Source organism: Canis lupus, chromosome 1, assembly GCF_003254725.2.
Source record: "Canis lupus dingo isolate Sandy chromosome 1, ASM325472v2, whole genome shotgun sequence".
NCBI classification, from domain to species: Eukaryota; Metazoa; Chordata; class Mammalia; order Carnivora; family Canidae; genus Canis; species Canis lupus.
Genome location: NC_064243.1, coordinates 112,310,269 through 112,333,039, shown reverse-complemented (window position 1 = coordinate 112,333,039; position 22,771 = coordinate 112,310,269). Strand labels below are relative to the sequence as shown.

General features: G+C 54.1%; 1 protein-coding gene across 16 annotated transcripts in view; it reads right to left on the bottom strand.

Moving 5' to 3' along the window:
• The window catches only part of POU2F2 (POU class 2 homeobox 2), a 91,541-nt gene that overhangs the window by 12,721 nt on the left and 56,049 nt on the right, over positions 1-22,771 (bottom strand). For 4 of the 16 annotated variants that reach the window (XM_025424841.3, XM_025424843.3, XM_025424847.3 and 1 more), the window contains exons 1-5: positions 19,398-19,527; positions 12,170-12,235; positions 12,031-12,065; positions 11,841-11,897; positions 8,427-8,543 (exon numbers count right to left, since the gene is read on the bottom strand). In XM_025424841.3, coding sequence (XP_025280626.1) covers positions 8,427-8,543; positions 11,841-11,897; positions 12,031-12,065; positions 12,170-12,235; positions 19,398-19,464 — 342 coding nt within the window. In that variant the 5' untranslated portion in view covers positions 19,465-19,527. Of the gene's footprint in view, positions 1-7,906; positions 8,189-8,426; positions 8,610-11,840; positions 11,898-12,030; positions 12,066-12,169; positions 12,236-15,570; positions 15,646-19,397; positions 19,528-22,771 lie in introns of those variants that run through there. The other 12 variants (XM_049094648.1, XM_049094655.1, XM_049094691.1 and 9 more) reach the window with 6 other exon arrangements.

The window sequence follows — 22,771 nt, the reverse complement described above, 5'->3', positions numbered from 1 at the left end:
AGTTTGTAGGGGGGGTCTCATGGTGAGAAGTCCAAATGAAAAACCCAACCACACCCCCATTCACTGTCACTGAGACCAGAAACTTAGAGGTCAGTCCCAATACCCTCCATCCCATACAACACATCTGCAAGCCCTAACAAAAAAAGTTCTCAATGTTTCTGTGCTCTGAATTATTTAGTGTCTGACAAAACTTACTGCCCCCTTCTCAGAGTTTTAAAAAAATGAGTAAAATAGATACAATTTCCTATGAAATCAACTATATATGAAAAAAATCATCCAATATCTTGAATTGTGATAACAATCTATGGGTTTCTTTATTAGCACATTAAATAATAAGATCAAGCAATATGTCTGATGACTACTGTAATTTCAAAGCAATGATGAGTGAAAACAATATTTTGAGGTCTCTGTGTATAGAAATATCTGTGATTCCATTTGTGACAAAGTCCCACTGATGCTACTGTGGTCTGTTGCCTATATTCATAATAGAAAGACATGTAACATTTTCAGTTAGAGGATAGTAAAAATTGAGACATATTTTTGTTCACGGACTCCCCTGAATTCTATCACAGACCCCTCCAGGGGGTTCCTGTTCTGAAATGTTGATCTAACCATAAAGTCTCCACTAATTTCCATCACATTTGTAACACAATTCAACTCCTTGCCATGGCCCTGCATGACCTGGCCTTCCTCATCAACTCCCTAACTTGGAGCCAATCACACTGGTCTTCTTCCTGTTACTGAACCCAGAAAAGGTCCCCACTTCAGGGCCTTTGCACATGCTGTTGCCCTCCCTCTTCTTGATCTGCACATGACTGGCCCTGCCTCATCATTCAAGTCTGTATAAAACGCCCCCTTCTGAGAGAGGCCTCCCCTGGCTATCCGCTCTGATGAGGAGTCTTCCTCTTCTCAATCTCTATTACATTATACCCTTTTCTTTTCTTCATTGCAATTATCAGCTATGAGTAGGTGCCAGCTCTGTGAAGGCACAGACTTGTTTGCCTTATTCCTCACTGTATCCCCCATGCAAAAAGGTGCCGGGGCATGGTGGATGTTCACTAACTGTGTGCTGACTAACGAAATTACATAATGAGAGAAAGGAGATTCCGGGTGCTATGCTGGCTCAGGACTGGGGTTAACCAGTAGGAGGCCCCATTTCTCCATAGGCTACAGGAAACGAGCAATCTGAAGCCACTTGGGGGCGCATTAGGACCAAGTCAAGATGGTAGAGAAGTTAGAGGAAGTGGAGACACTGGGGAAGGGCCCCTGGCTAGGATATTTAGTGGATCATCTGCTCTGTCCCTAACCTGTGAGAAAAACTAGCCCAGAGGGCTTAGCACACCTCACTAAAGCTGAGAAGGGAAGAGACCATTTCTTGTTAGTTGCTGTATTCCAATCACCACCACCCCAGTGCAGGCACCCAGCAGGCGACTAGTGAATGAATTGAATGAATCAATGAATGAATTTCCGATGAATGAATGAGTAAAACCTAGGACTGTTTGGTGGTGTTTCAGAGCGGAGGGGCTCCATTTTGCAGTAGCTGGGATCCTGGCCACAGTGGGGCAGAAAGACTGACACTCAGTTCACATGACACTTGGGGGAGCCGGAGTATAATTGTCCACTCTCCCATCTGGGCTTGTTTCCACCTGGGGGTGGGGGTGGGGGGTGGAAAGAAAGCCTTTAAAAGGAACTAGAGGAGGCCTGTCCCCTGCTGTGGCCGCTTGGGACCAGGTGCAGCGCCTCACTCCAGTGCACAGGACAGATTCCCCACCACCACCACCCTGCAGGCCCCCACACATGCTCTGGCAGCCACCCAGACTGGGATGGTGTCTGCGTGACACTGGCCATCCCTGATATGGCAAACTACGACCGGTTCTGGACACCCCATTCCAAGACATGGACAGTATAGAATTAAGTCCAGAGTGGGGAAGACAGGAAGGGGGTGTCTGGGGACCATGTAAACTACACTGTCATCGCTTATGTTCAGAATGAGGACGGGCTTCCCGACCCTCTGAGACATGTCAGGCTGCCTGTTGGTGGGGTCGGGGGGCTTCCTGGGAAGGCAGAGGGCACCTGTCCTGGGAGCCACCTGGGAAAAACTGCACCCCCACTTGCCCAGAACTGTGCGGAGGGAGCTCCCACACCAGGTGGGAGGGTGGTCGGAGGAGGGCCAGGGTCTCTGCCAGCTGGGAATCTTGGAGGTCTGAGCCTTGGGCCTGTTGCTTGCTTCTTGCTGTGTGACTCGGGCAAGCCAGCCCTCTTCTGGGCCTTGGCCTCCTTAATTGTATAGGGTGATAGTGCACAGTGTCCTAGAGACGGCCAGACACCTGGCTGTCCCTCACACAGTGTGTGTGGGGAGACATGAGCATCCCTTACCGTGAATGCCTCAATATCCTTGGGTGACCCCTCAATAATTCTTACCTCGTGGGGCTGTTATAGGAATTAAATACAACAACAACACACATAGCATGTTGAGCCTGGTCTCTGTTCACTCAAATCCTGCATAAATGTTAGTCATGACTACTGAGTCATAGCTCTCATAAGGTCTTGGTGTTCTCATCTACAAAATGGGGATAAGACTGACTCTACCGGATTGTTCTGAGGCCTGAGTAATATTAGTATCTGCAAGGAGTTTGGAAAATCACAACATATTCCCCCTGCACAAACATTTGCTACCCCTGTACTCATGTCACTCCCCTCCTGTGGCCCCACACAGCCATAAGTTCTCAAGGGCAGGGGCCCCTGTTCTCTGCCTGACAACTCACAACTGCCAGTCCCCACCCAGCCTCTCCACTGAGCTTCAGCCTCAAATGTCCGCCTGTGTATTTGATGTCTCCACTTGGATGGTGAATAGACTCTTTATCCCCTGCCATGTCCACAGAGAAATGCCTGGTTCCCTACTCCTGCCCTCCAAAACGCCCTGTGCCTCCCGTCTTCCCCAACTCAGGAAACCAGCTCACCACCATCCTGGTTGCTAAAGCCAAAATTCTAGGAGTCATCCTTGATCTATCCTATCCATATAAAATAGCACCCCAGGCCCCCACAATCACCCTCACCTCCCACCTGGATGTCTGCCAGGATTTCCCACTGGGCCTCTTGCTTACTCCAGTCCCCCACAGTCCATTCTCCACCTGGAAGCTGGAAGGATACCACTTCTCTGCTGAACAACCCCCCAACAGCTTCCCATCATAACTGGCATACATTCTAAACCCCTTGATCTGGCCTGGAAGGCCCTGCGCCACCTGGTCCTGTCTACCTCCCCCTCACCCCTTACTTATCTCCTGCTCACTTGCTGTGCTCCAGCCATACCACTTTTCTTTGTGCCCTGATGTCAAGCTGCCTTTCACCACAGGACCTTTGCACTTGCTGTTGCCATCTCCTAAAATCTTCCCCAGGCTTCTTCATCACTGACTTATTCAGGCCTCAGTTCTCAAAGGCCAGCTCCTCAGTGATACTTTTTCTGACCACCTTTTTCTATGACACCAGCCTGTTTCATTTTCTGCAGTGCACTCACTCTAAAACAGTCTTGTTTTGTTAGTTTGTTTACTTGTTTACTGTCTCCCCACTAGAACATGAGGTTCTCAAGGGCAGCCACCTATGCCTTGTTCACAGCTGTCCCCTCGGGGCCGTGAATGGGCACCTGGCATATACAAGGGGCTCAATGGATGAACGAATAAACGACTTTGTTACTCTAGTCACTTCATTAGAAACGAAGCCCTAAATTTTTTTGCGGGGAGGAGATGGTGTGGGCAGAGGCGGCCTGTCTCTACATGGGCTCCTGTATGTATCCCTCTCCCCCAAAGTTGGCCCTGCCACATGGAGCCCAGAAAGTCCCAGCAATTGGGGCAGAACACCACAAAACTGAGACCTGTCCAACAGGAAGAAAAAAATGCCAGGCTAGATGAGCAACAGCAAATCCCAATCCCACCATTGTGGAGTGACTGGTACCCCTCAGCCCAGCTCCTAGACTCCAGGGCCTGTGGGTACACTGATGGACCTCCAGGTGTGGCTGAACTGGCCCCCCACTGCCCCTTCTTCAAGCAACAGGACCCACCTCTTTCTCTTGGGGACTTGCCCTCCCCGATTCTTAGGTAACATGGTCCAGGGTGGGCTGACACTACCTTCTCAGGGGTTGAGGACACCAACTCAACCCTGGCCAGTGGGAGGGTTTTATCTCCCTGGGCGCAGTGGCTGCCAAGTCTAAAAGGGCCCATTTTGCCTGCCTCAGAATGAAAATAAAAGACCCCTGGGGCTGGGACCCACGTTCCAGGCTGGGCCTCTTCAGGGATCTGAACCAAATATCCCCTTTTCTTCTTCAGCTACCTGGCGTGGGGTTTGGTCCAGTTGCCACCCCTCCTAACCCACTGTCTTCCACTGCTGTCCCTCCCCACCCCCCACTCCCCAAGCCCACCGTACTCTCACTTTATTTTCCATGCCTGGAACAGCTTTCTCCACTTCGTATGGTAAACTCCTACTTGTCCCAGCTCAGGTCAGATACCACCTCTTCCAGGAAGCCTTCTCTGATTCCCTCAGACACAAGTCATCTGTCTTTTCCCCCAATCCCACCACATCCAGTAGGCTTCTCTGGGGACCCTGTAGTCACTAGGTCCTGCCAGCCTAAAAGATCTTGTCAAGCTTTATTTGCCATGGTCATATTATGAAAATAGGGACTTTTTTTTTCTTTCCTCTCCAAATATAAAATGATGTTTTACTGGTTAATGTAAATTTTCAGTCAATGCCTACCCCTACCCCAGATATTCTGAATTACTCCCCCAGCGAGATGTCTTCCCTACCCTTGATTGAAAAACTGCAGCAAAACATCCCTCATTGATTCAGTAAACATCCATGTGGCCCCCGTGGTGGAAAGCATCGTGCCGAGCACTGGACACACAAATTATAGAAGTGTGTTATGATCACCCCCTTCTCTGTACTAGCTAGGAAAATGCAGGGAAGGCTCCTGCCAAACTGTTTAACTGACATAACTGTGGACGCTGGCATTAGAGGGACAGATGGAGATTTTCCCTTAGCACCTTATGTAATTTTAAAGTGATAAGGTTTGGGGTGTTTTTGACTCTCTTAGTATTTTTAAAGTAAGACATTTCTTAGTGGTTCATTGGTGAGTCTTCTTTCCCTAAAAGACTGGGAGCCCTTAGGGGGCAAGGAAGGGTGTGAGTCATTTTTAAGTCTTTAGCTTCCCACCAGGGCCTGACACACACAGGAGGCCCGGAAATGTCTGTGAAATGACTACAGGGTAGAGCTGAGCGGGTATGGGAGGGAGAATCGGCGGTGGCACAGGACACAGGCTGAGAGGGGTCGTGCCCAAGGGTGAGACAGCTGTGGCTGCAGTAGGCAGCGAAAGCAGGAGGAATGTGGTACCCATTGCAGCTGGTTGGCATGGTGCCTGGAACGCTGGTGGTACGGGATAAACATTGGTCTATTGGTCTGTTAGGGAGATGAGGTCACAGGGTAACAGAACTCCCAGAAAACAAACGTGGCCCAGCTTCGCGATAGCAGAAAGCAGACCTGAGCAGATGGGAGCTGGGGCGGGAGGAGTGAGAGGAAGGGGTTTGGCAGGGCAGGTTGGAGGAGACCTTGAGAATCCGAGTTCCAGCAGGACAGCAGGTGGTAGAGGACCAGCCTGCTGCAGCCCTTGGCTTGCAAGGAACTTGAAAGAGGTGGTTCTAGCAGTGTATGAATGGAAGGAAGGCCTGATGCTCCCAAGGGATGATGGTCTGGTTGGTCTGAACTAGGCTGCTCTGTCCCTCCTCCCTCCCTGGAGTCTTTGTTCCTTCCACAGATACTTCCTTAGCCATATTCGGACACAGTGCTGGCGATTAGGGCCAGAAGGAAAGGAAAGGGCTGGGGGCCTCCAGAGAAGGCAAGAGACAAGAAATCAAACCGGCTGTTGAGGGGGAAATCATGGAAGACTTCCTGGAGGTGCGGACTCCCAAGCCGAGGCTTAAAGGCTGAAGAGAAGCTGTCCAGGTATAAGGGAGGGAGCTGACTTCCAGATAGACAGGAAAATAGGAACAGGTGCAGCAATCTTGAGACCTAGGGAGGAGCCCTGGGCATTGGGGTTGCTCTATTAAGAGCTGTATATACTGAGAGGTGACCCCTGCTATTGGGATCTCTGGTGGCCAGGGTGGGGAAAGGTGGGAAGATGGCTAAAGGTAGCAGCCCTGGATCATGTGGTTAGAGCCCAGACCTGGTTCCCAGACTGCTCTGCCACTTGTGCTCATGGGGTAATCTTACCTAGGATGAGGATTTGTAGATTCAAGGAGATCACCATTAGAACAGTGCCTGGTACAAAGGCAGCACCTGCCAGACTCTGGTTACAATTACCGTGGCGAGCCAAGCACCACAAGGCTAAGTTTGGAAGAGCCATCACACTGCCTTTGGCTCAGGTTGTGCTCTCGAGGTCCTGGGATCAAATCCTGCATCTGGCTCCCCACAGGGAGCCTGTTTCTCCCTCTGCCTGTGTCTCTGCCTCTCTCTGTGTGTCTCTCATGAATAAGTAAATAAAATCTTAAAAAAAAAAAAAAAGATTTTGGAAGAGCCATTACAGAGCAGTAGGTACAGATTGCTCTGTGTGTCTCTGCAGAACCAGACCCAGAGGCAGGAACCTCTAAGGAGGCAGACACCAGCTCAGGGTTAAGGACAGTCTCAGTCTCAGTGGAAGCGCTGGTCAGTAGTGGAATGGGCCCATCCGAAGCTGAACTCTGTCAAGGGACAACCTTGTGGGCACTGGGCATCTTCTCTGGGTAGACAGCATCTGACCCTGAGGTTCCATGGAAGGCAGCGGATAGAGAGAAAGAACAGCAATCTAAAGAGCAGTCATTGTGGGAAGCACAAGACTAAGGGAAGACTTTCACTGTCCTGGAACAAAGACTCCCACAGAGTCAAATGCTTAGGGAACTCCAGGAAGATAGCACAAATGGGTGACAGGGACAAGTGTGGACCGAGTGGAGACAGCAGACCCATCAGGAGGGGAGCTCCTACTCGGTTCTGCCAGCTATCCTTACAGGAAATTTGTTGGCCACTATCAGGGTTGAATTGGATCTCCCAAAAAGATCTGTTGGAAGTCCTAACCCCTGGTGACTGTAAATTCATGACCATATTTGGAAACATGGTCTTTGCAGATGTAGTCAAGTTAGATGAGGTCATTAGGATGGGCCCTATTCCAATGACTGGTGTCCTTATAAAAAGAAGAGGAAATATTATCATGGGGACAGACAGGCACAGAGAGAAGATGGCCACATGACCATGGAGGCAGATTGGAGTGATCCAGTTACAAGAATGCCAAGGATTTCTGGCACTTCCAGAAGCTAGAAGAAACAAGAGATTCTCCCTAGAGCCACCCATTTCGTGGGGCTCTTTCGTGGCAGCCCTGGGAAATGGATACAGCCACTAACTCATGATTCAGTGTATGCCAGAAGTTTCCAGAATGGCCAGAGTGGAGGCAGCGTTCCCTGACCCAGAGGCCACAGGCCCCTTTTCTGAAAGAGCATCTCTCACTAGGTACGCCAGGGCACATGTTATAGGTCACTAGCTCAGAGTCTCAGCCTTTTCTTTTGCACCCACATGGGCACTATTCCATGGAGGTGACTCCTCGTTTCCTCAGCTGTAAACTGAGGATAATGTGCCAACCTCCCAGGTGGCTGGGAACCCTCAGCGAGATACACAGAAAGCACCAGGCTCTCCACCACACAGAGGATGTCTCAATCTGAGCCTCACTTTACCTCACTGAGACGGGTGACAGCATCCCCCAAGGCTTTCAAGGGTTGCTGGGAGCTGCCTGGCACATGAGCAGTGGTCAGAAACGTCCACTCGGACCAGTCAGCCCCCGCACACCGGGCTTCTGTGGGCCCTCCACTGGAGGGCGTGTGCCCCCCAGGGCTGCCCTTACCTGTGCTGTGAGCTGGATGGGCTGGGACAGGGTGAGCTGTGGGGTCCCAGGGGGTTGGCTGGCAGGTTGTGGTGGTGGCAGGTCGCCTCCCCCAGAGGAGGCTGGGGGCTGCGAGGTCGAGGAGGAGGCAGAGGAGGAAGAGGAGGAGGAAGAGGAGGAGGAGGTGGAGGAGGCGGCGGCGGCGGCTGCGGCGGCACTGGATTGCTGCACGGCGGCGGCCAGGAGCTGGGCCTGCGCTTGCTGCAGGAGGAGCTGCTGCTGTGCTGGCATCAGCGCCGTGAGCTGTGGGGGGCGCAGGGTGGCAGGGCCAGAGGAGGGACAGAGGGAGGAGCAGAGAAGGCAGACAGGGGTTAGTGCCCGAGCCAAGCAGGTTAGATGGCAAGTCTTCCAGGAGGACCGAGTTGGGCAGGAGGCAGGTGTGAGAGAGTAGCTGAGGCCCTGGTGGGACACCCCCTGGTCCTGTAACAGATGGGAGGTGGCTGGTCTATGCCCACATCCCCATCCTTGCCCAAGTACTTACCCCGGCTAGCTGGCTGCCCGTCAACATGAGTTGGGCCTGGGGCAGATGCGGCTGAGCCGGCTGGGGGGGCGGGGGTGCTGCCGGGGCTGAGTCGCCACTGGGGTCTTCAGCCTTGATCTGGGGGGGAGAGAGGCAGGGTCCGGGACCCCAGAATGTTAAGTGGAGGCCAGAGAGAATGCCCACCTGTGAACCAAAGAGAGGGCATGTGTGTGGCAACAGCAGCCTTGGGCTGGAATAGGAGGAGCGCACTGGGGTACAGAGGCAAGACCCTGCACTGACTGGCCAGGATCTTAGGCCACTCCTCTGGCCTCAGGTTCCTCATCAATCAGTAGTAGAGCTAACACATCCCCTGCACCCAAACTCCTTACAGGAGAGGGGCACCTTTGAAGAGCAGTTTCCCCCTCTGGGAGGTGTGTCAGTTTCCCCATCTGTAAAATGGGAAATGTGCCAGTAGGGGGCTCATGACATCCAATAATAGAATTCTAGGTCCCCATTGGTCATCGGCTAAAGCCGGAGGTGCATCTCTCATTAATGGAGTAAGGCTTCATTGGAAGAAAGGGCCTTAGGTTATTAAAAAAAAAAAAAAAAAAATATATATATATATATATATATATATATATATATATATATATATATATAAACTGCCTTGGAACATGGATTTGGAATTCAAATGAGTATAGAAACAGACAGACAGTACAAACGGGTGAGATGGGCAGAAGAGGAAGGCTAAGCTTGCCCATCTCCTCCTCTGTTCCCACCAATCACCCATTACAAAATCTAAAGCAAGGGACACCTGGGTGGCTCAGTGGTTGAGCGTCTGCCTCTGGCTCAGGTTGTGATCCCAGGGTCCTGGGAGCCAGTCCTGCATCAGGCACCTTGCAGGGAGCCTGCTTCTCCCTCTGCCTATGTCTCTGCCTCTCTCTGTGTGTCTCTCATGAATAAATAAATAAATAAATAAATAATCTCATTACAAAAATCTAAAGCAATAACAAAAAGCAATCTTAAAAAACAAAAACATTGGCAGGACCAGTAAAGCACATATGTAGGCCAGATGTGGTCCAGATGCTGCCAGCCTTCAGTCTCTGCCCCAGAAGTGCGCTGAGCCCCTCCTCATCTCTCTGTGTAGGATGTAGAGGCATCATACACCAAACACATAGGCCAGACCAGCACAGAGCAGTCCTGGCCTTCCTACTCGCCTAGACAGAAAGGCCAGACCACAGCGGGCTTGCCTGGGAGGTCAGGTGGTAAAGGAGATGTCAGGGTGGGAGGAGGAGGCATGGCTTGAAGAATCACACGCTCAGGGCCAGAGGGGACACTGCATTTTGCAGAGGTCCCAGCAGCATTTTGCAAAAGGGGGTCCAGAGAGGGAAAGCAACTTGTGCAAGGTGACACAGCAGCTTGGCGGGGGTGTGGCATTCTGAATTTCAGAGTGAGATGAACAGAGGCCTGGAAAAAGCCAGATAACAGAGGGTGAGGGGTATGCCCCCCGGGTATGGATACAGATGTCAGAAAGTCTAAGGGGTACAGGAATGCAGCAACCCCTGGTGGGGAATCAAGGGCCTCTGGAAGTTTGGTTGTGTTCTGTGTCATGATCTAGTGGTGCTGGCAACACGGGTATTCAGTTTGTGAAAATCCACAGAGCCATACACTGAGGATCTCTGTGTGTGTCATATTTTAATTAAAAGTTAAAGAAACTTCCCTTCTCACATCCAACAACACGGTGAGGATGTTAGTCCTCTTTCAGGTTTCTTTCATCCTTTCTGCTCTTGAGAAAGCCTCCCTTAGCTGCTAAGATGGCTCTAATGCCTCACCCCCAACACTACTCATCTGACTTTTAAACAAATGAAGGAAAAGCCTCAGGCTTAGACTCGTCAGCAAGCAAGAGTCCCTGGGTACATTTTAAGAATCATTGTGTTGGGGTGCCTGGCTGGCTCAGTCAGTGCAGCACCGACGCTTGATCTCGGGGTTGTGAGATCGAGCCCCACGTTGAATGTGGAGATTACTTTAAAAAAAATCATTGTATTTATTTCCATGGCAAGAGATTCTGATTTTCCACTCGTGAAATTTCCATTTAAAAAACATTTATTTGAGCTGTTGAAAAAGCAAGCCAGTTCATGAGCTGAAAATTGTTGAAGCTGATTGATGGGTACCTGGGGGCTTATTTTCATGATACTCTTTTTTTCTCCTTTTGTATCTGCTTCACATTTTCCATAATAAAATGTTTTTTAAAATGAAGCCAATTAACACAAGTGCAATGTAAGTAGTTGTACGTGGTGGTGCGTGAATGTGTCTGAAATCATGATGGGAGCACGTAAATCATTGCAGTCGGGTAAAAGAAAGGCACCCAGTGAACAGGACGAGGTGTGGACAAAGGCCCGGAGTCAGAGGTCAACACCCTCTCTGCCTCGGGCTTTCCTGAGGAACGGGGGTCCAGGCCAGGGAAGGGTAGGGAGAACCCCTCCTTCTCAGGGCACCCCTCCACCCCCACCCTGGCTTCCTCACAGAGAAGCAGGGCTGCTGTGACACAGCTGAGGAGGGAGATGGTCAGGGCGATGGACACGTGCTCCTCTCCAAGGGCTAAGGCCAGAACTGCACCTGAGATTGGAGGGAAGGAGGCCAGAGCCAGAGCCCTTCTTTCTCCCCTGGGCCCTGGCCTACTCACTCAGCACAAGACACCCACCCACGAAGCTGCACAGGGTACCTCAGAAGCCCCGGGACCTGATAGCCCCCCGTGTTAGAGAAGAGGAAGCTGAGAAGCCCAGTGGAGGTGGGGGTGGTTTTCCCAAGGTTACAGAATAGTTTCCTACCCCAACCCCAACCCTCACCCAGGACCCCTCCGCCCCTGCCCTGCCCTCCGCCCTCAGGCCTCTGGACCCACCAGGCTGGGGCCTGGAGGCCCAAACCCCAGACACCTCAGGAAGCCCAGCAGTGCCCAGAAGCGGGCAGGGCCCCTCTGGATTAGGAATTTGTTCTGTCTGGCCACTTCCAGCCTCCTCATCATCCTCAGCCATCCTTATTGGGTCTGTCCCCCCGCCCCTGTGCCCCCCTCATCGGCTGGCCCCTGGGTATGTGTGTTGGGGGGCTGGGGGTGGGGCAGGCCCCTGTCAGGGAAGTTGGGATGGGGGCGGGGCCCTCAGCTTCCTGTTGTTCATCGCCCTGGGGCTCTGGGGGGGATTTCCCTGGCCACCCCCACCCCCCCAGGGAAGGGGAAGGAGCCTGGGTGAGTCACAGGCCTGGGGCGGGAGCCGAGTGTGAGAAGGGGCGGGAGGAGCCTTGTCACCAAGGTATCAGGGCTCTGTGCACCCCCTTCAGGCCCAGGGCCCACAGGAGCATGCGGGACCCTCTCACAGATGCAAACCCATCACAGGACACCCTCCTCGTCCCCCTGCCCAGGCTGTTCTGATAAATGCTTACCTTGGTGCTGGGGCCAGTTGGGGACACGGAGAACGGGGAGGTCTTATTCTGGGGGTTCTGGGGAGAAAAAGGGTGGGGAATGGGAAGAGTGAGCTGAAGCAGCTTCTGGCACCCCACCCCTCCCCCATAGGGGCGCCCTCTGTCCCTTCTCCCCCTCCCCACCCCTCCTGCTCCACCACTCCCGCCTGACCTGATGGTTAGTGTCTGGTCCATTTCTTTCAGTGTCTGCAATGAGAGGGAAACAGTGAGTTGTCACCTGTGCCCCCCATATGCCCGCAGCTCCCCCATCACACAGGCCCTCTGCCCTCCCTGCTCCCCTACCCACCCACCTGTGTGCTCTGACGGGGAGTCCAGACCTTGCTTCTCGGCCTCCAGGGGCTTAGACATTCTTATTTCTGGGGACAGAAGAGGGATGTAAGTGGGGTGAGGGAAGCTGGTGGGGGGGGCTCTTGGACTCTCCTCCAGCACTACCCCGGCCTCTCTCCAAATCCCTCTGCACCCCCTGCCACCTCGTAAACGCCTCTTTCCAGGGGATACGTCCTTCTTACTGCGCCTCTGGCAAGACAAGAAGGGGCCTTCAGGCCTTGGGAGTCTTGCCTGGTCCCTTTTACCCCTGCAGAAGGTGGCACAGAGAGGGGGGTGTGGGAGGTAGCCAGTGGTCGTGAGAAGACATCAGTGCCCAGGAGGAGGTGGGTGATGTTCCACAGGAGCGAGTCAGCCTTGGGCCTCCTCCTGAGGCGCACCCGTCCTGCCTCACCAGGTTTCGGGTGAGACATGTTTTCCACTCTGAGTGGAGCCTGGGGGTGTGAAGGGCTGCAGCATCCCCAAAGGAGTGAGTCTTCTGATCTCTGCGTGGGATTCGGCACCCTCGGCCCTTCCCCCAGCCCGCAATGTTCCTGTCCACACCTGACTCCCACCCGGCCCCCCAGCCTCCCTTCTCATATCCAGCACACAGGCCCAGCCAGCAGCCCCACCCGGAACTGGGAACTCCGACCTCAACACCATCCGGCTCTGCCCCTGACCAGGCCCTCAGACTCATTCCTAGGCCTCACCTAGGACTTCCGCCTTGAATCCCAACTGCACGCCCAAATCCAACCTGCATGCCCCACCCTACAAACATGATCCCATTCCATAGTCTCGTAAAACCAGGAAATGAGGGGAGGTGGCAAACAGCAAGCTGGCACCAGGACACGAAGCAACGCTCTCTCCTCACAACACTCTGATGCTGATAATGGAAAGGTGAGTGTGCTTACCGGTGCTGAGCACAGCGTTAAGTATGATTCAGAGCTTAGTGCTAATATTACCCCCATTTTACAGAGGAGTAAACTGAGGACCCAAAAGCACAGAGAGACAGCAGAGGTGCCCTGATTAGACACCTGTCTTCATGACTCCAGGGTTCCCGCTTCTAATCAGGACTGCTACGGTCTAGTGGACCCCTGCTGTGACTTCCACCCACCTCATCTCCAGCTGTCACCCCTACTCAAGTTCACCCTGAGGCCAACTCGAGCCCAACCCCTTCTGGTCCTAGACCCCACACAAACCCTGGCTTCCACCCTACCCATTCTCAGTCCCCTGATCCACCTGAATCCCAGCTCCCATCCAGATGTTACAAGTCCTTCATCTGACCTTGACTCTCAGTTTGGCCTCCGACTTTACTCATAACCCTGACTCTGACCCGAAGGTCTCCCCCACAACTCACTCTACATCCCTGCTTAAATCGCAATGCCCTATCAAAGGGGCTGTCCAAATCAAGCGTGTTCTGTGCCCAAGATATTTAAAGAAGGTCAGCTAAAGAGAGCTAGGACGTCCTCAGCAACTGGGGGGGAAAATGTCCAGGAATTTTGCAATTGAGGGTTACTCGACATGAAACACCACTCGGGTTTAAAATTCCTGATTAAAAAGCCAGGTCACACACTGCTCATGGGAGTGTAAATCGATACAAGCACAATCCAGGAAAGCTGAAGAGGTACCCCCTCCCCAGGACCCAGCACATCCGCTCGGCTTGCTCCGCTCAAGTCGGCTCAAGCGTCCCCAGGAGACAGAGGAACGTCCCGCCCACCATGGAACCAAGTCCACGGACATATGTGCTCTTTCGAAATGGCCCCCAAGGCCGATCAGTGGATCGACACAATGTGGTACGTCCATACACTGAAACACCCCACAGCAAGAGAAGAAACAAACCCCTGCCTCACACCCACCACTAAATCTTGCAGGCACGACACCAAGGGAATGACATCACACACAAGCGGACAGATGGTAGGATTCCAATTACAGGAAGCTCAGAAACAGGCAAGATGATATCTGATGATCAAGGTCAGATTATGGGTAACTTTCAGGGGTCGTTGACGGGGAAAGAGCGTGAGGAGGCCTGCAGGGGGAGGGAAATGTTCTGTATCATGATCTGCTTGGTGGCTATGTGGTTCCACACATAGGTAAAAATTCATCAAGCAGCACCCTTAAAATTTGAGCACTTTGCTGTTGGTATGCTATGTTTCCACATTTAAAAAAGAAGAAAAAATTAAAAGCTAAACAAGAAAAAAAGCCAGTACATAGTACTATTAAGCATAGACTGGTGAGAAGATAGCGTGGGGAACAGATGGTCAGGATGCTTTGGGAGCTCGTGTCCTGTTTCCAGGCACTTGGATGGCAGTGAGTGGCCAATGATCTTGAGAAACTCAGGGGGACAGACCAGGTGCTGGTGCCAGGTGACAGACCCCACTCCTGACTTTGGGACACCAAAGGCAGGGGTCCTGCTTAATCCTACCTCTAAATGGCCCAGAACTTGGCCCAGCTCCTGACAACCACTAATGCTGGCGTGGTCCTGCATTCCACCCCTGCTAGCATCCCTGAGACCCCTGCCCCAACCCTGTCCCCAGCCCCTACTTCCCACCTGTGTCCATCTGGCCCCAAGGAGATCCTTCCCACAACTTGGCCCTGAACCTTTCCACGGCTCCCCATCTCCCCCACGTAAAGCCCCGATAGCGTTTTTAAAGAGGTTTAAGTTAAATGAGACCATTAGGGTGGGCCTTAATCCAATATGACTGGTGTCCTAATAAGAGGAGGAAATTGGGACAGAGACACACAGAGAAAAGACCACGTGAAGACACAGGGAAGAAGTCGGCCATCCCAAGCTGAGCAGAGAAGCCTCTGCAGAAACCAACCCCACTGCCACCTTGATCTTGGACTTCTAGCTTGCAGATTTCAAGAAAATTAATTTCTGTTGTTTAAGCCACCCAGTGTACAGCACTTTGTTAGGGCTGCCCTGGGAAAATAATACAGCTTCCCACGACCGTGCCGAGCCCTGAGCCCACAGGGCCATGGCCTTCTGTGTCCCTGTCCTTTCCCACCAGACCGGGGGGCAGGCATGCTCTGACTCACGGCTGGGTCCCTGGCATCACCCAGCTCAGAATAGGTGGTAAATGTCGGCAGAATGTCCCTCCCCGCAGCTTTCTCTCTTTCCTTGCCCCTGCCTCCATCCTGCTGTCTCTCTGCCATTTAACACAGTTTCCTGAGTCCTTGGCGTGGGCTGGTCCCTCTGCCTGGAAGGCTGTCTCCCACGCTGTCCACCTGGCGACCTCCTGCTCATCCTTCAGGACCTAGCACAGGCTCTGTCCTCTCTGGCGGTGGCTCCCTCCACCCCAGTTCCCACTGGCCGAGCATCTCCCCTTGTGACTGTCCTAGATGGGGTCCTGCCCAGCCCAGGACATGTGGGTCGGGTGAACATGGGTACCCCGCGGACTTTGCCTCCACTCTTCTCCCACATGGCGACCTTTTCTTCTCCACTTGCAAACTCCTGCTCCTCTTTATGATCCCAGCTCACACATCACCTCCTCTGTGAGGTCCTCCCTGACTCCTCGGGTGGTCAGTGTCTCTCTCATCTGTGAACCCCCCTGCCCCTGCCCCTTAACACACCCTGTCTCCCTGGACAGTGGCCTCCCCCTGCCCCAGACTGTGAGCTCCTCAGAGCCCACACTGGTGTCATAACAGCACTGGCTGGGACTGTGCCTTTGGAATAAAGCAATGCACACAAGAGTTTCAGACGGATCAGGACCCAGTCTTGTCCCAGACAAGCTTCTCTCTCTGCTGCCACCGGCCACCATGACCTTGAGCCACAACTCCAGCCCAAAGCTTTAAGGTTCTCTGCAGGGATAGTGGCTGAGGAGGCAAAGGCGGCATGAGAGGAAATCTCCAAACTCTTTCCCTTGTTCTCCCTAATTCTTTCTCCCATCCCGACTCACACACAGCCCAGGCACCCCTACAGCAGCATTTGGCTGGGCTGACGGCAAACTCGCCAGTGTTGCCCTTGGCCCAAGCTCATCCTGCTTTCTTTCCTCCTCCTCCATCAGAACCCAGCCTGAGAAAAGAATCAAATTATCCCCACCAAGGATGAACAGGGAACTCCATTTCCACCGCAGATCCAAAGCCAAACGATGCCCTAACACTTGAGGGTGTTGGCAATCCCCTTAGGAGGCTGGCCCAGGTGCCTGTCCTGCAGCTGTCAGCCTTGGCCCAGGACCCTCTCTCTCTTGACTCGAGAAAAATAAGGACACCTATTCCCACCCAGACACTCTGCTTTCACAGGGACAAGGTGAGACCGGGACATCTGGATTTTGCAAAGCCCCACCCCCACCCCCCACCAGGTGATCCTAATATGCTCTGGCTCCCTGGTGCCTTCTGAAGCCGTCTCAAAGCCTCCTTCACACAGAAAGGCTGCTTGGTTATATGACCTTAGTCACCCTCCTTCTCCCATCCCAGGCAGTGCATTAACTCGTTAGAGGACCAGGCAGGAAAAAGCAATGCAGAATTCTACTGGGCCCCTTGTATCCCACCACCCTGGAGTGAGACACACCCAGGGCTACCCACACCCTTGGGGTCACACTCGCTTGCCCCACTGCCTCAGGCCTGGGACTCTGGGTCCCCTCCGCCCTCCCCACCTCTCCCTTGCCCCTCCCTCCCCGGACTTTCACTTCTCCTCTGCATTTCCCCCAGCCGGTTTTAGCAGACTTGGGCCAGCTTCTCGTTAGCACTTACCGAAAATGGGGCTAAATATAGAGGGCCCAAGGGCTGCCCCTCACCCCTCCTGGCCCCTCTTAGCCTGTCCCCTGGGTCTCCTGCCTTCAGAGCTGACTTCAATCAAGGCTGTGGCCTGGGAGCCCCTGTGGGCAGGGTTCTCATTGCCGGGAACCTCTGTGGGCCCAGCTGGCCCGGTCCCTGCGTCCCTAGGAGCAGCACCTCACACCCCCACTACCCCACATCTGTCCCTGGGTGGCCTCAAGGGAGCGAACACTTCTGAGCTGTCAGGAGGGAGGGATGGAGATAGTAGGCAGCAGACACAACAAGAGAGGGTGGCCCCACAGCTGTGCTGACAACAGGCTGCTACTTCACACACACACCACAGCCTCAGCCAGGCAGGGCCCCAGACAAGGACAGAGACCATGCAAACACCACGGGGACAGGTGTGCACAGATCCCAGGCAGAGAAGACATACACCCAGACACAATGGCATGGGTAGATATGCAAAACACACACCCAGACATGTAATGCACACCTGTGCTTACACACACACACACACATCCCGAATCATGGCCCAGAGTGACTCACAGACAGATATACATGTACACACATACACTCAGATCACTCAGACACATACACATGCACACACACCTGAGTCACTCACAGACAGAAATACAGATAGATACAGATGTACATACACATATACACTCAGGTCGCTCAGACACAACTGAAACATGCACACACATGCGCGCATACACACACCTAGAGTTACTCAGATGCACACAGATGTGAACACACACATCCAGAGTCACTCACAGACAGATACACAGATGGACACAGATATGCAGACACACACATACCTAGGCAACTCAGATATACACACACGTGTGCACACTCCCACACCCAGAATCAGCTCATCCTGGGAGATGGCCCGGGTGGACCCCTAAGCCTAATTCACAGGTGTGGAGCTGAGCCCAGGCAGGATGAGTGATCTGCCTGAGACCATGCAGTGTATTCATTCACATCCAGGCAGGGAACCCAGGTGGGCCTCGCAGGCACCGCAGTTATGTGCAAAATCCCCAGTAAGGGGTCTAACTCAGCACCCAGCATGTACAAGGCTCCCATTCAACCCCAGGTAGGGACGAGTCCATGGTGGAGCATATGGCATGCATGTGCAGACACCCGGGATCTCTGTGTCTACACTGTATGTGCGCACACGCATATACAATTGCATGTACATTCACCGCAACAAATAATCACGTGCCATCCCGCAAGTAGCCTTCCCTCCATCTCAATCCCCTCCTTTACCTCCTTTGCCTTGCTCATACCATTCATCCTTCACATCTCAGCCCAGATGTCCCCTCCTCCAGGAAGCCCTCTGTGACACCCTTCTGGCTCAACTGGGCAAATCTTCTGGGCTCCCATAGCTCCCCATGTCTCCAGCATCCAAGCCCTGACCCCTCTGCCTGTGCTTCCTCCACTGTCTGGCAACACGTCTGTCTCCCCCACTGGGAGCTCCAGGACAGCCCCAAAGCTGCCTTTTTCAGTTCTATTTCCAACACCTAGCAAGGAACTGCTCAATAAATATATGTTTTTGAAAGATCCCAGGGATGCCTGCGCACACAGATGCACATAGGATGGCACAGGTCCAACCAGGACTTGTCCCTGCAGACTCTCACGAGTGTGACATAGACCAACACTCACACCTATATGGCCACAAATGAAACAATCATGCAGTATTGATGCTTGCTGTCTTCCAGGCAGTGTTAAACATTTACACACATTACCTCATTTAACTGTCCCATCAGTACTGCTGGGAGATAACTATCATTATGCAGAAGTAGACACATTTTGCCAAATGAGCCAACAAATACAAATCATCTTGTGTGGTGCCTGGCACACAACAGTCACTCAGTCAACCATCATATAATAAATTTTCAGGCAGTGATACATGTCATAAAAGAAAGACAAAGCAGGGCAAGGTGATGACCAAGAATGGCGGGACTGGTTGCCAGTCCAGACAGGGAGGTCAGGGAAGGCCTCCCTGAGGAGGTGACATCTGAGACAAATGAAGTGAGGCTGTGAGCCAAGAGATCATTGCCAAGGCTAGCCCACAATGCCACACACAACAGCCCTTCACACACAGACACATGACAGTCACACTCAGAGGACTCAGAACTGCCACTCACATTCACACACACAGAAACTCACGTACACTGTAAAGTCCTGCAACTCAGGGTTCCCACCACCCTGTAGCCCCCACCCAAGAAGCCCACCCACTGGTCCTCCATATAAGAGCCTGCTACAGGCACTGGGCTCCATCCTCACCACCCCCACCCCCAGAGCCCTCAGAACACTGCAGCAGAGATGGGGGGGGATCAAAAGCCCCCAGGTGTCTGGAGTGAAGAGAAGAGGGAAGAGGAGTTGAGGGTGGGGACCTAGGGTGGGAAAAGGGGAGTTGCTGAGGTTCAGAGCCAAAGTTAGAGGAGACAGCTAAGGAGGAAGGGCAGGGCAGGCAGCAGGCGCTGGCCCCAGGCCCCTTACCTGGAGCCCCCATGCTGGAGTGAACCATGCTGCCCGCCCCGCGGGGCCGGGGGAACAACTGTGTCATCTCCCCGCCCTCTCTGGGGGCCAAGCCCTCTCAGCCGGAAGTCACCCAGGGAGGAAACCACAGGGTCCGCCCCCTTCAGAAGGGAAAATACTCTGGCCCAAAGGCCCACCTCAGGAGGCGGTGGACCCCAAATCATGTGTATGTTGGGGAAGTGGGGGTAGTGAGGCACAGGGCAAATAGGCTGGAGGAGCTGACTCCTCCAGCTGAGTCTCCAGGAGGTGCCTGCCACAGCTGCCCCAGCCCTCCAGCTGCTTCCACCAAGGCAAACACATCTGGAACAGGGCATGTGGGTCTGGGAGAGAGGGTGGGCCCATTACAACAACGGCAATAATCCCAAACACTGGCTAGAAGCGTTTTTTGGGGGTGGAGGGGTTTTCCCAATGCCAAGCTTGACAGACACCATCTCTTGAGGCGATTGGTACTTGCCCCATTTTACAGACGAAAAGACTGAGGACCAGAGAGCCGAGGTAGCCTTCCCCAAGGCCCAGAGCCCAAAAGCAGGCCCAGAGCCCCAAAGCGTTGAAGCCAAGAAGCACAGCAGGAGACATTTGCGGTCCTGCAAGGCTGTGGGAAGGGAGGTACTCAGCCATGCACCTGTCCGCAGGTGAGGCTTCCGTCCACTGAGAGGAAGCCGAGCCCGTGGGCAGTGGCAGCGCGGGCGACGGGGCGGGGCCTTGGCCCGCAGTGGCAAGACGCCTGCCTGCCGGGGGTGGGGGGGTGGCAAATGCGGGTGCCTGAGGTGGTTCCGGCAAGGGGAGCCCGGGGACCCCGGACTGCCCGCTGGCCCTTCTCCGAACTGCGCTCCCGGCCCAGCGTTTCCCTCCGCGCCCGCCAGAGGGCGGCAGCGCCCAGCCAATAGGCCGGAGGGCGGGGCCGGCTGCGGAGGAGGAAGCCCCTCCCTCCGCTCCCCTCCCCGTCCCCCCCCGCCCCGCCCCCGCGCGCACACCTGCGAGGGTCACACAAAGGCGCGGGACTCCCAGCGCACGGCGGCGCAGACAAAGGCGCGGCCAAGCCCGCTGCCCCCTTCCTTTGCCCGCGCCCGGTGCGAGGCTGCCAGGCCACCTGGCTCCTCCGAGCAGCCCGCTGCCGCCCTAGGCCCCGCAGGACTCAAGGCGCCCCACGCCGGCGGGACCCCTCAACCACAAGCGCGCACACGGATGCCTGGACTCACCCAGACAGACACATACACTCAAGTGTTTATACATAGGGGCCCCAGCACTTCACACACACGTGTGCACACGCAGTCACATGGGAACCCTCTATGTGCCCAGGGTCCAAGACCAACCCTCCCTATCCACCATCCCTAACTCCTGTGTACAGAACCCCCTCCGCTCCCTCAGTGGGCACAAGGGCACATCTACACAGGTGTGTCCAGGCACGCCTCCTGGCCCTGTGGGCCATGCTCACACCCATGCACCTTCAGGCAGGATATAACACACAGGCAGACCTTCATGAGTGCCCTTCCTTCTGCACACAAGACCCTGTGAACCCAGACCCTCCCAGGCAGGCAGACCCACTCACTGGGGATGACCAGCAGTTTTTACATCTGTACACAGAGGGGACAGTTCCCAGCTATCTACACACCACAACATCCCATACCTCCAGAGACCACATAGCATTAACCCAGCTTCAACTCAGACCTCCTGCCTCCGGGTCCACCACCCCACCCCCCACCCCCATCTCTCTTTCAGATGCAGGGTGTCTGTACATGAGGGCCTTCGGACAGCAGTCTTGTGGCAGTGAGTACTGGAGCCTTGTCTTGAAGCTATAGGTTCTGTTTCGATTTAGGATATATGTTTTGAGGGGCTTGGAAATAAGGGTCGTAAGGACATTGGGGGGAGGGGCCAGAACCCTACCAAGCCACCCCCATGCTCCACTATGGACATAGTCAATGTCATCTATATCAGATATGCATTTTTGGACATGACTGGGTGTCAGCCCCTTATGGTGAGCATGAACAGAAGCACCACCCATTCCTGGCGCTGCCAGACTGTAGATCTGTAGCTGAGTGGGGGAGCCAGGCAAGGCCTCAGGTGCTCTCCCAAGGGATGAAAATACTCTATACCTCTTGGCCCCCAGGCTGAATCCCTGAGCTAGAGTCAGGGATTTGAAGGAGAATGGGTCTGAGACGTCTGCCTGCTGGGAGAAGACAGAGGAACAGAGTTCAGGACCACCAGGGGCCTAGCAGCCAGCAATGGGAGGCCCAGGCTGGGCAAATAGTGGCCTCTCAGTCAGGGAAGAGGCCTCAAGCCATGTTGAGCAAGGCAGGTAGGACATAGGAGCTGGGGAGCACTGGGGGGCCTCTCGGGGTGCAGGGAGCCTGGGAGGGAGGCAGCGCAGGGGAGGCCAGGCTGGGCTCAGGGCTGAGCGGTAATTAAAGGAGACGTAGGGGGCTCCCCAGGGCCAGCGGGGCTGGTAACTGACACGCGGGCCCCATTGCTCTGCTCATATTTCTCACCGGATCGATACGTTTGACTCCCGACAAGACAATAATCGCTTGTACGCGGCCGGCGAGTCGATCAAATACATTATTAGAGCGAGGTCCCCCGGGGGCCCGGCGGGGAGCGGTGGGGGGGAGCAGCCAGCCCACCGGGGACAGCAGAGCGGGATTCTTCACCCCTCAGGGCCCCCAGCCATGGCCTCTTCCTCTCTGTTGCCCCTGGGGACCCTCTCTGTGGCTTGGTTCCCTGGCTTCTTTCGGGATTCCCGTTGTCTCTGGCGACCTCTCCACTCAGCCCCCCACATGTCCTTGCTCTGCGTGGGGACCCAAGGGGTCTTTCTCCACAAGTGCTGCTTCATCTGTAGGGCTGAACTTGTGGGAGCTCAGAGAGGCCCCTCAGACCCCCCAGCTTGGCAGTAGATAGGGACACAGGGCTGCAGGCCACACTGAGTCAACAGCTGGGCCAAGAGATGAACTGGTGATTCATTGATACCAGCACTTACTCAACACATCAGCCTTCAGCACAGAATAGGCCGGGCATCGTCTTGGTGGGTATGGCAGGGGGGTGCAGGGGTGGGGGGCAGTCAGGGAAAACCGGCTTAGGAACCCAAACTCATAGGAAAACAGGATGAGGAGTAGCAGACAGACACAGAGACAGAGAGATGTCTGGCTAGTCCTACTGCAAGGCTGTGTCATCTTCCAGTGGGCCCTGGATACTCTCAAATCAAACCTAGCCTTGGCCTGCCCAGGGCACTGCCTGCCCACCTCTTCCCCCACCTTCCTGGTTTCTGGGCTTAAGCCTTCACTTCCTGTTTACACACCTGCTTCAGCCTCCGCCCTGCCCTCAAAACTGCTTCTTCAGTGGCC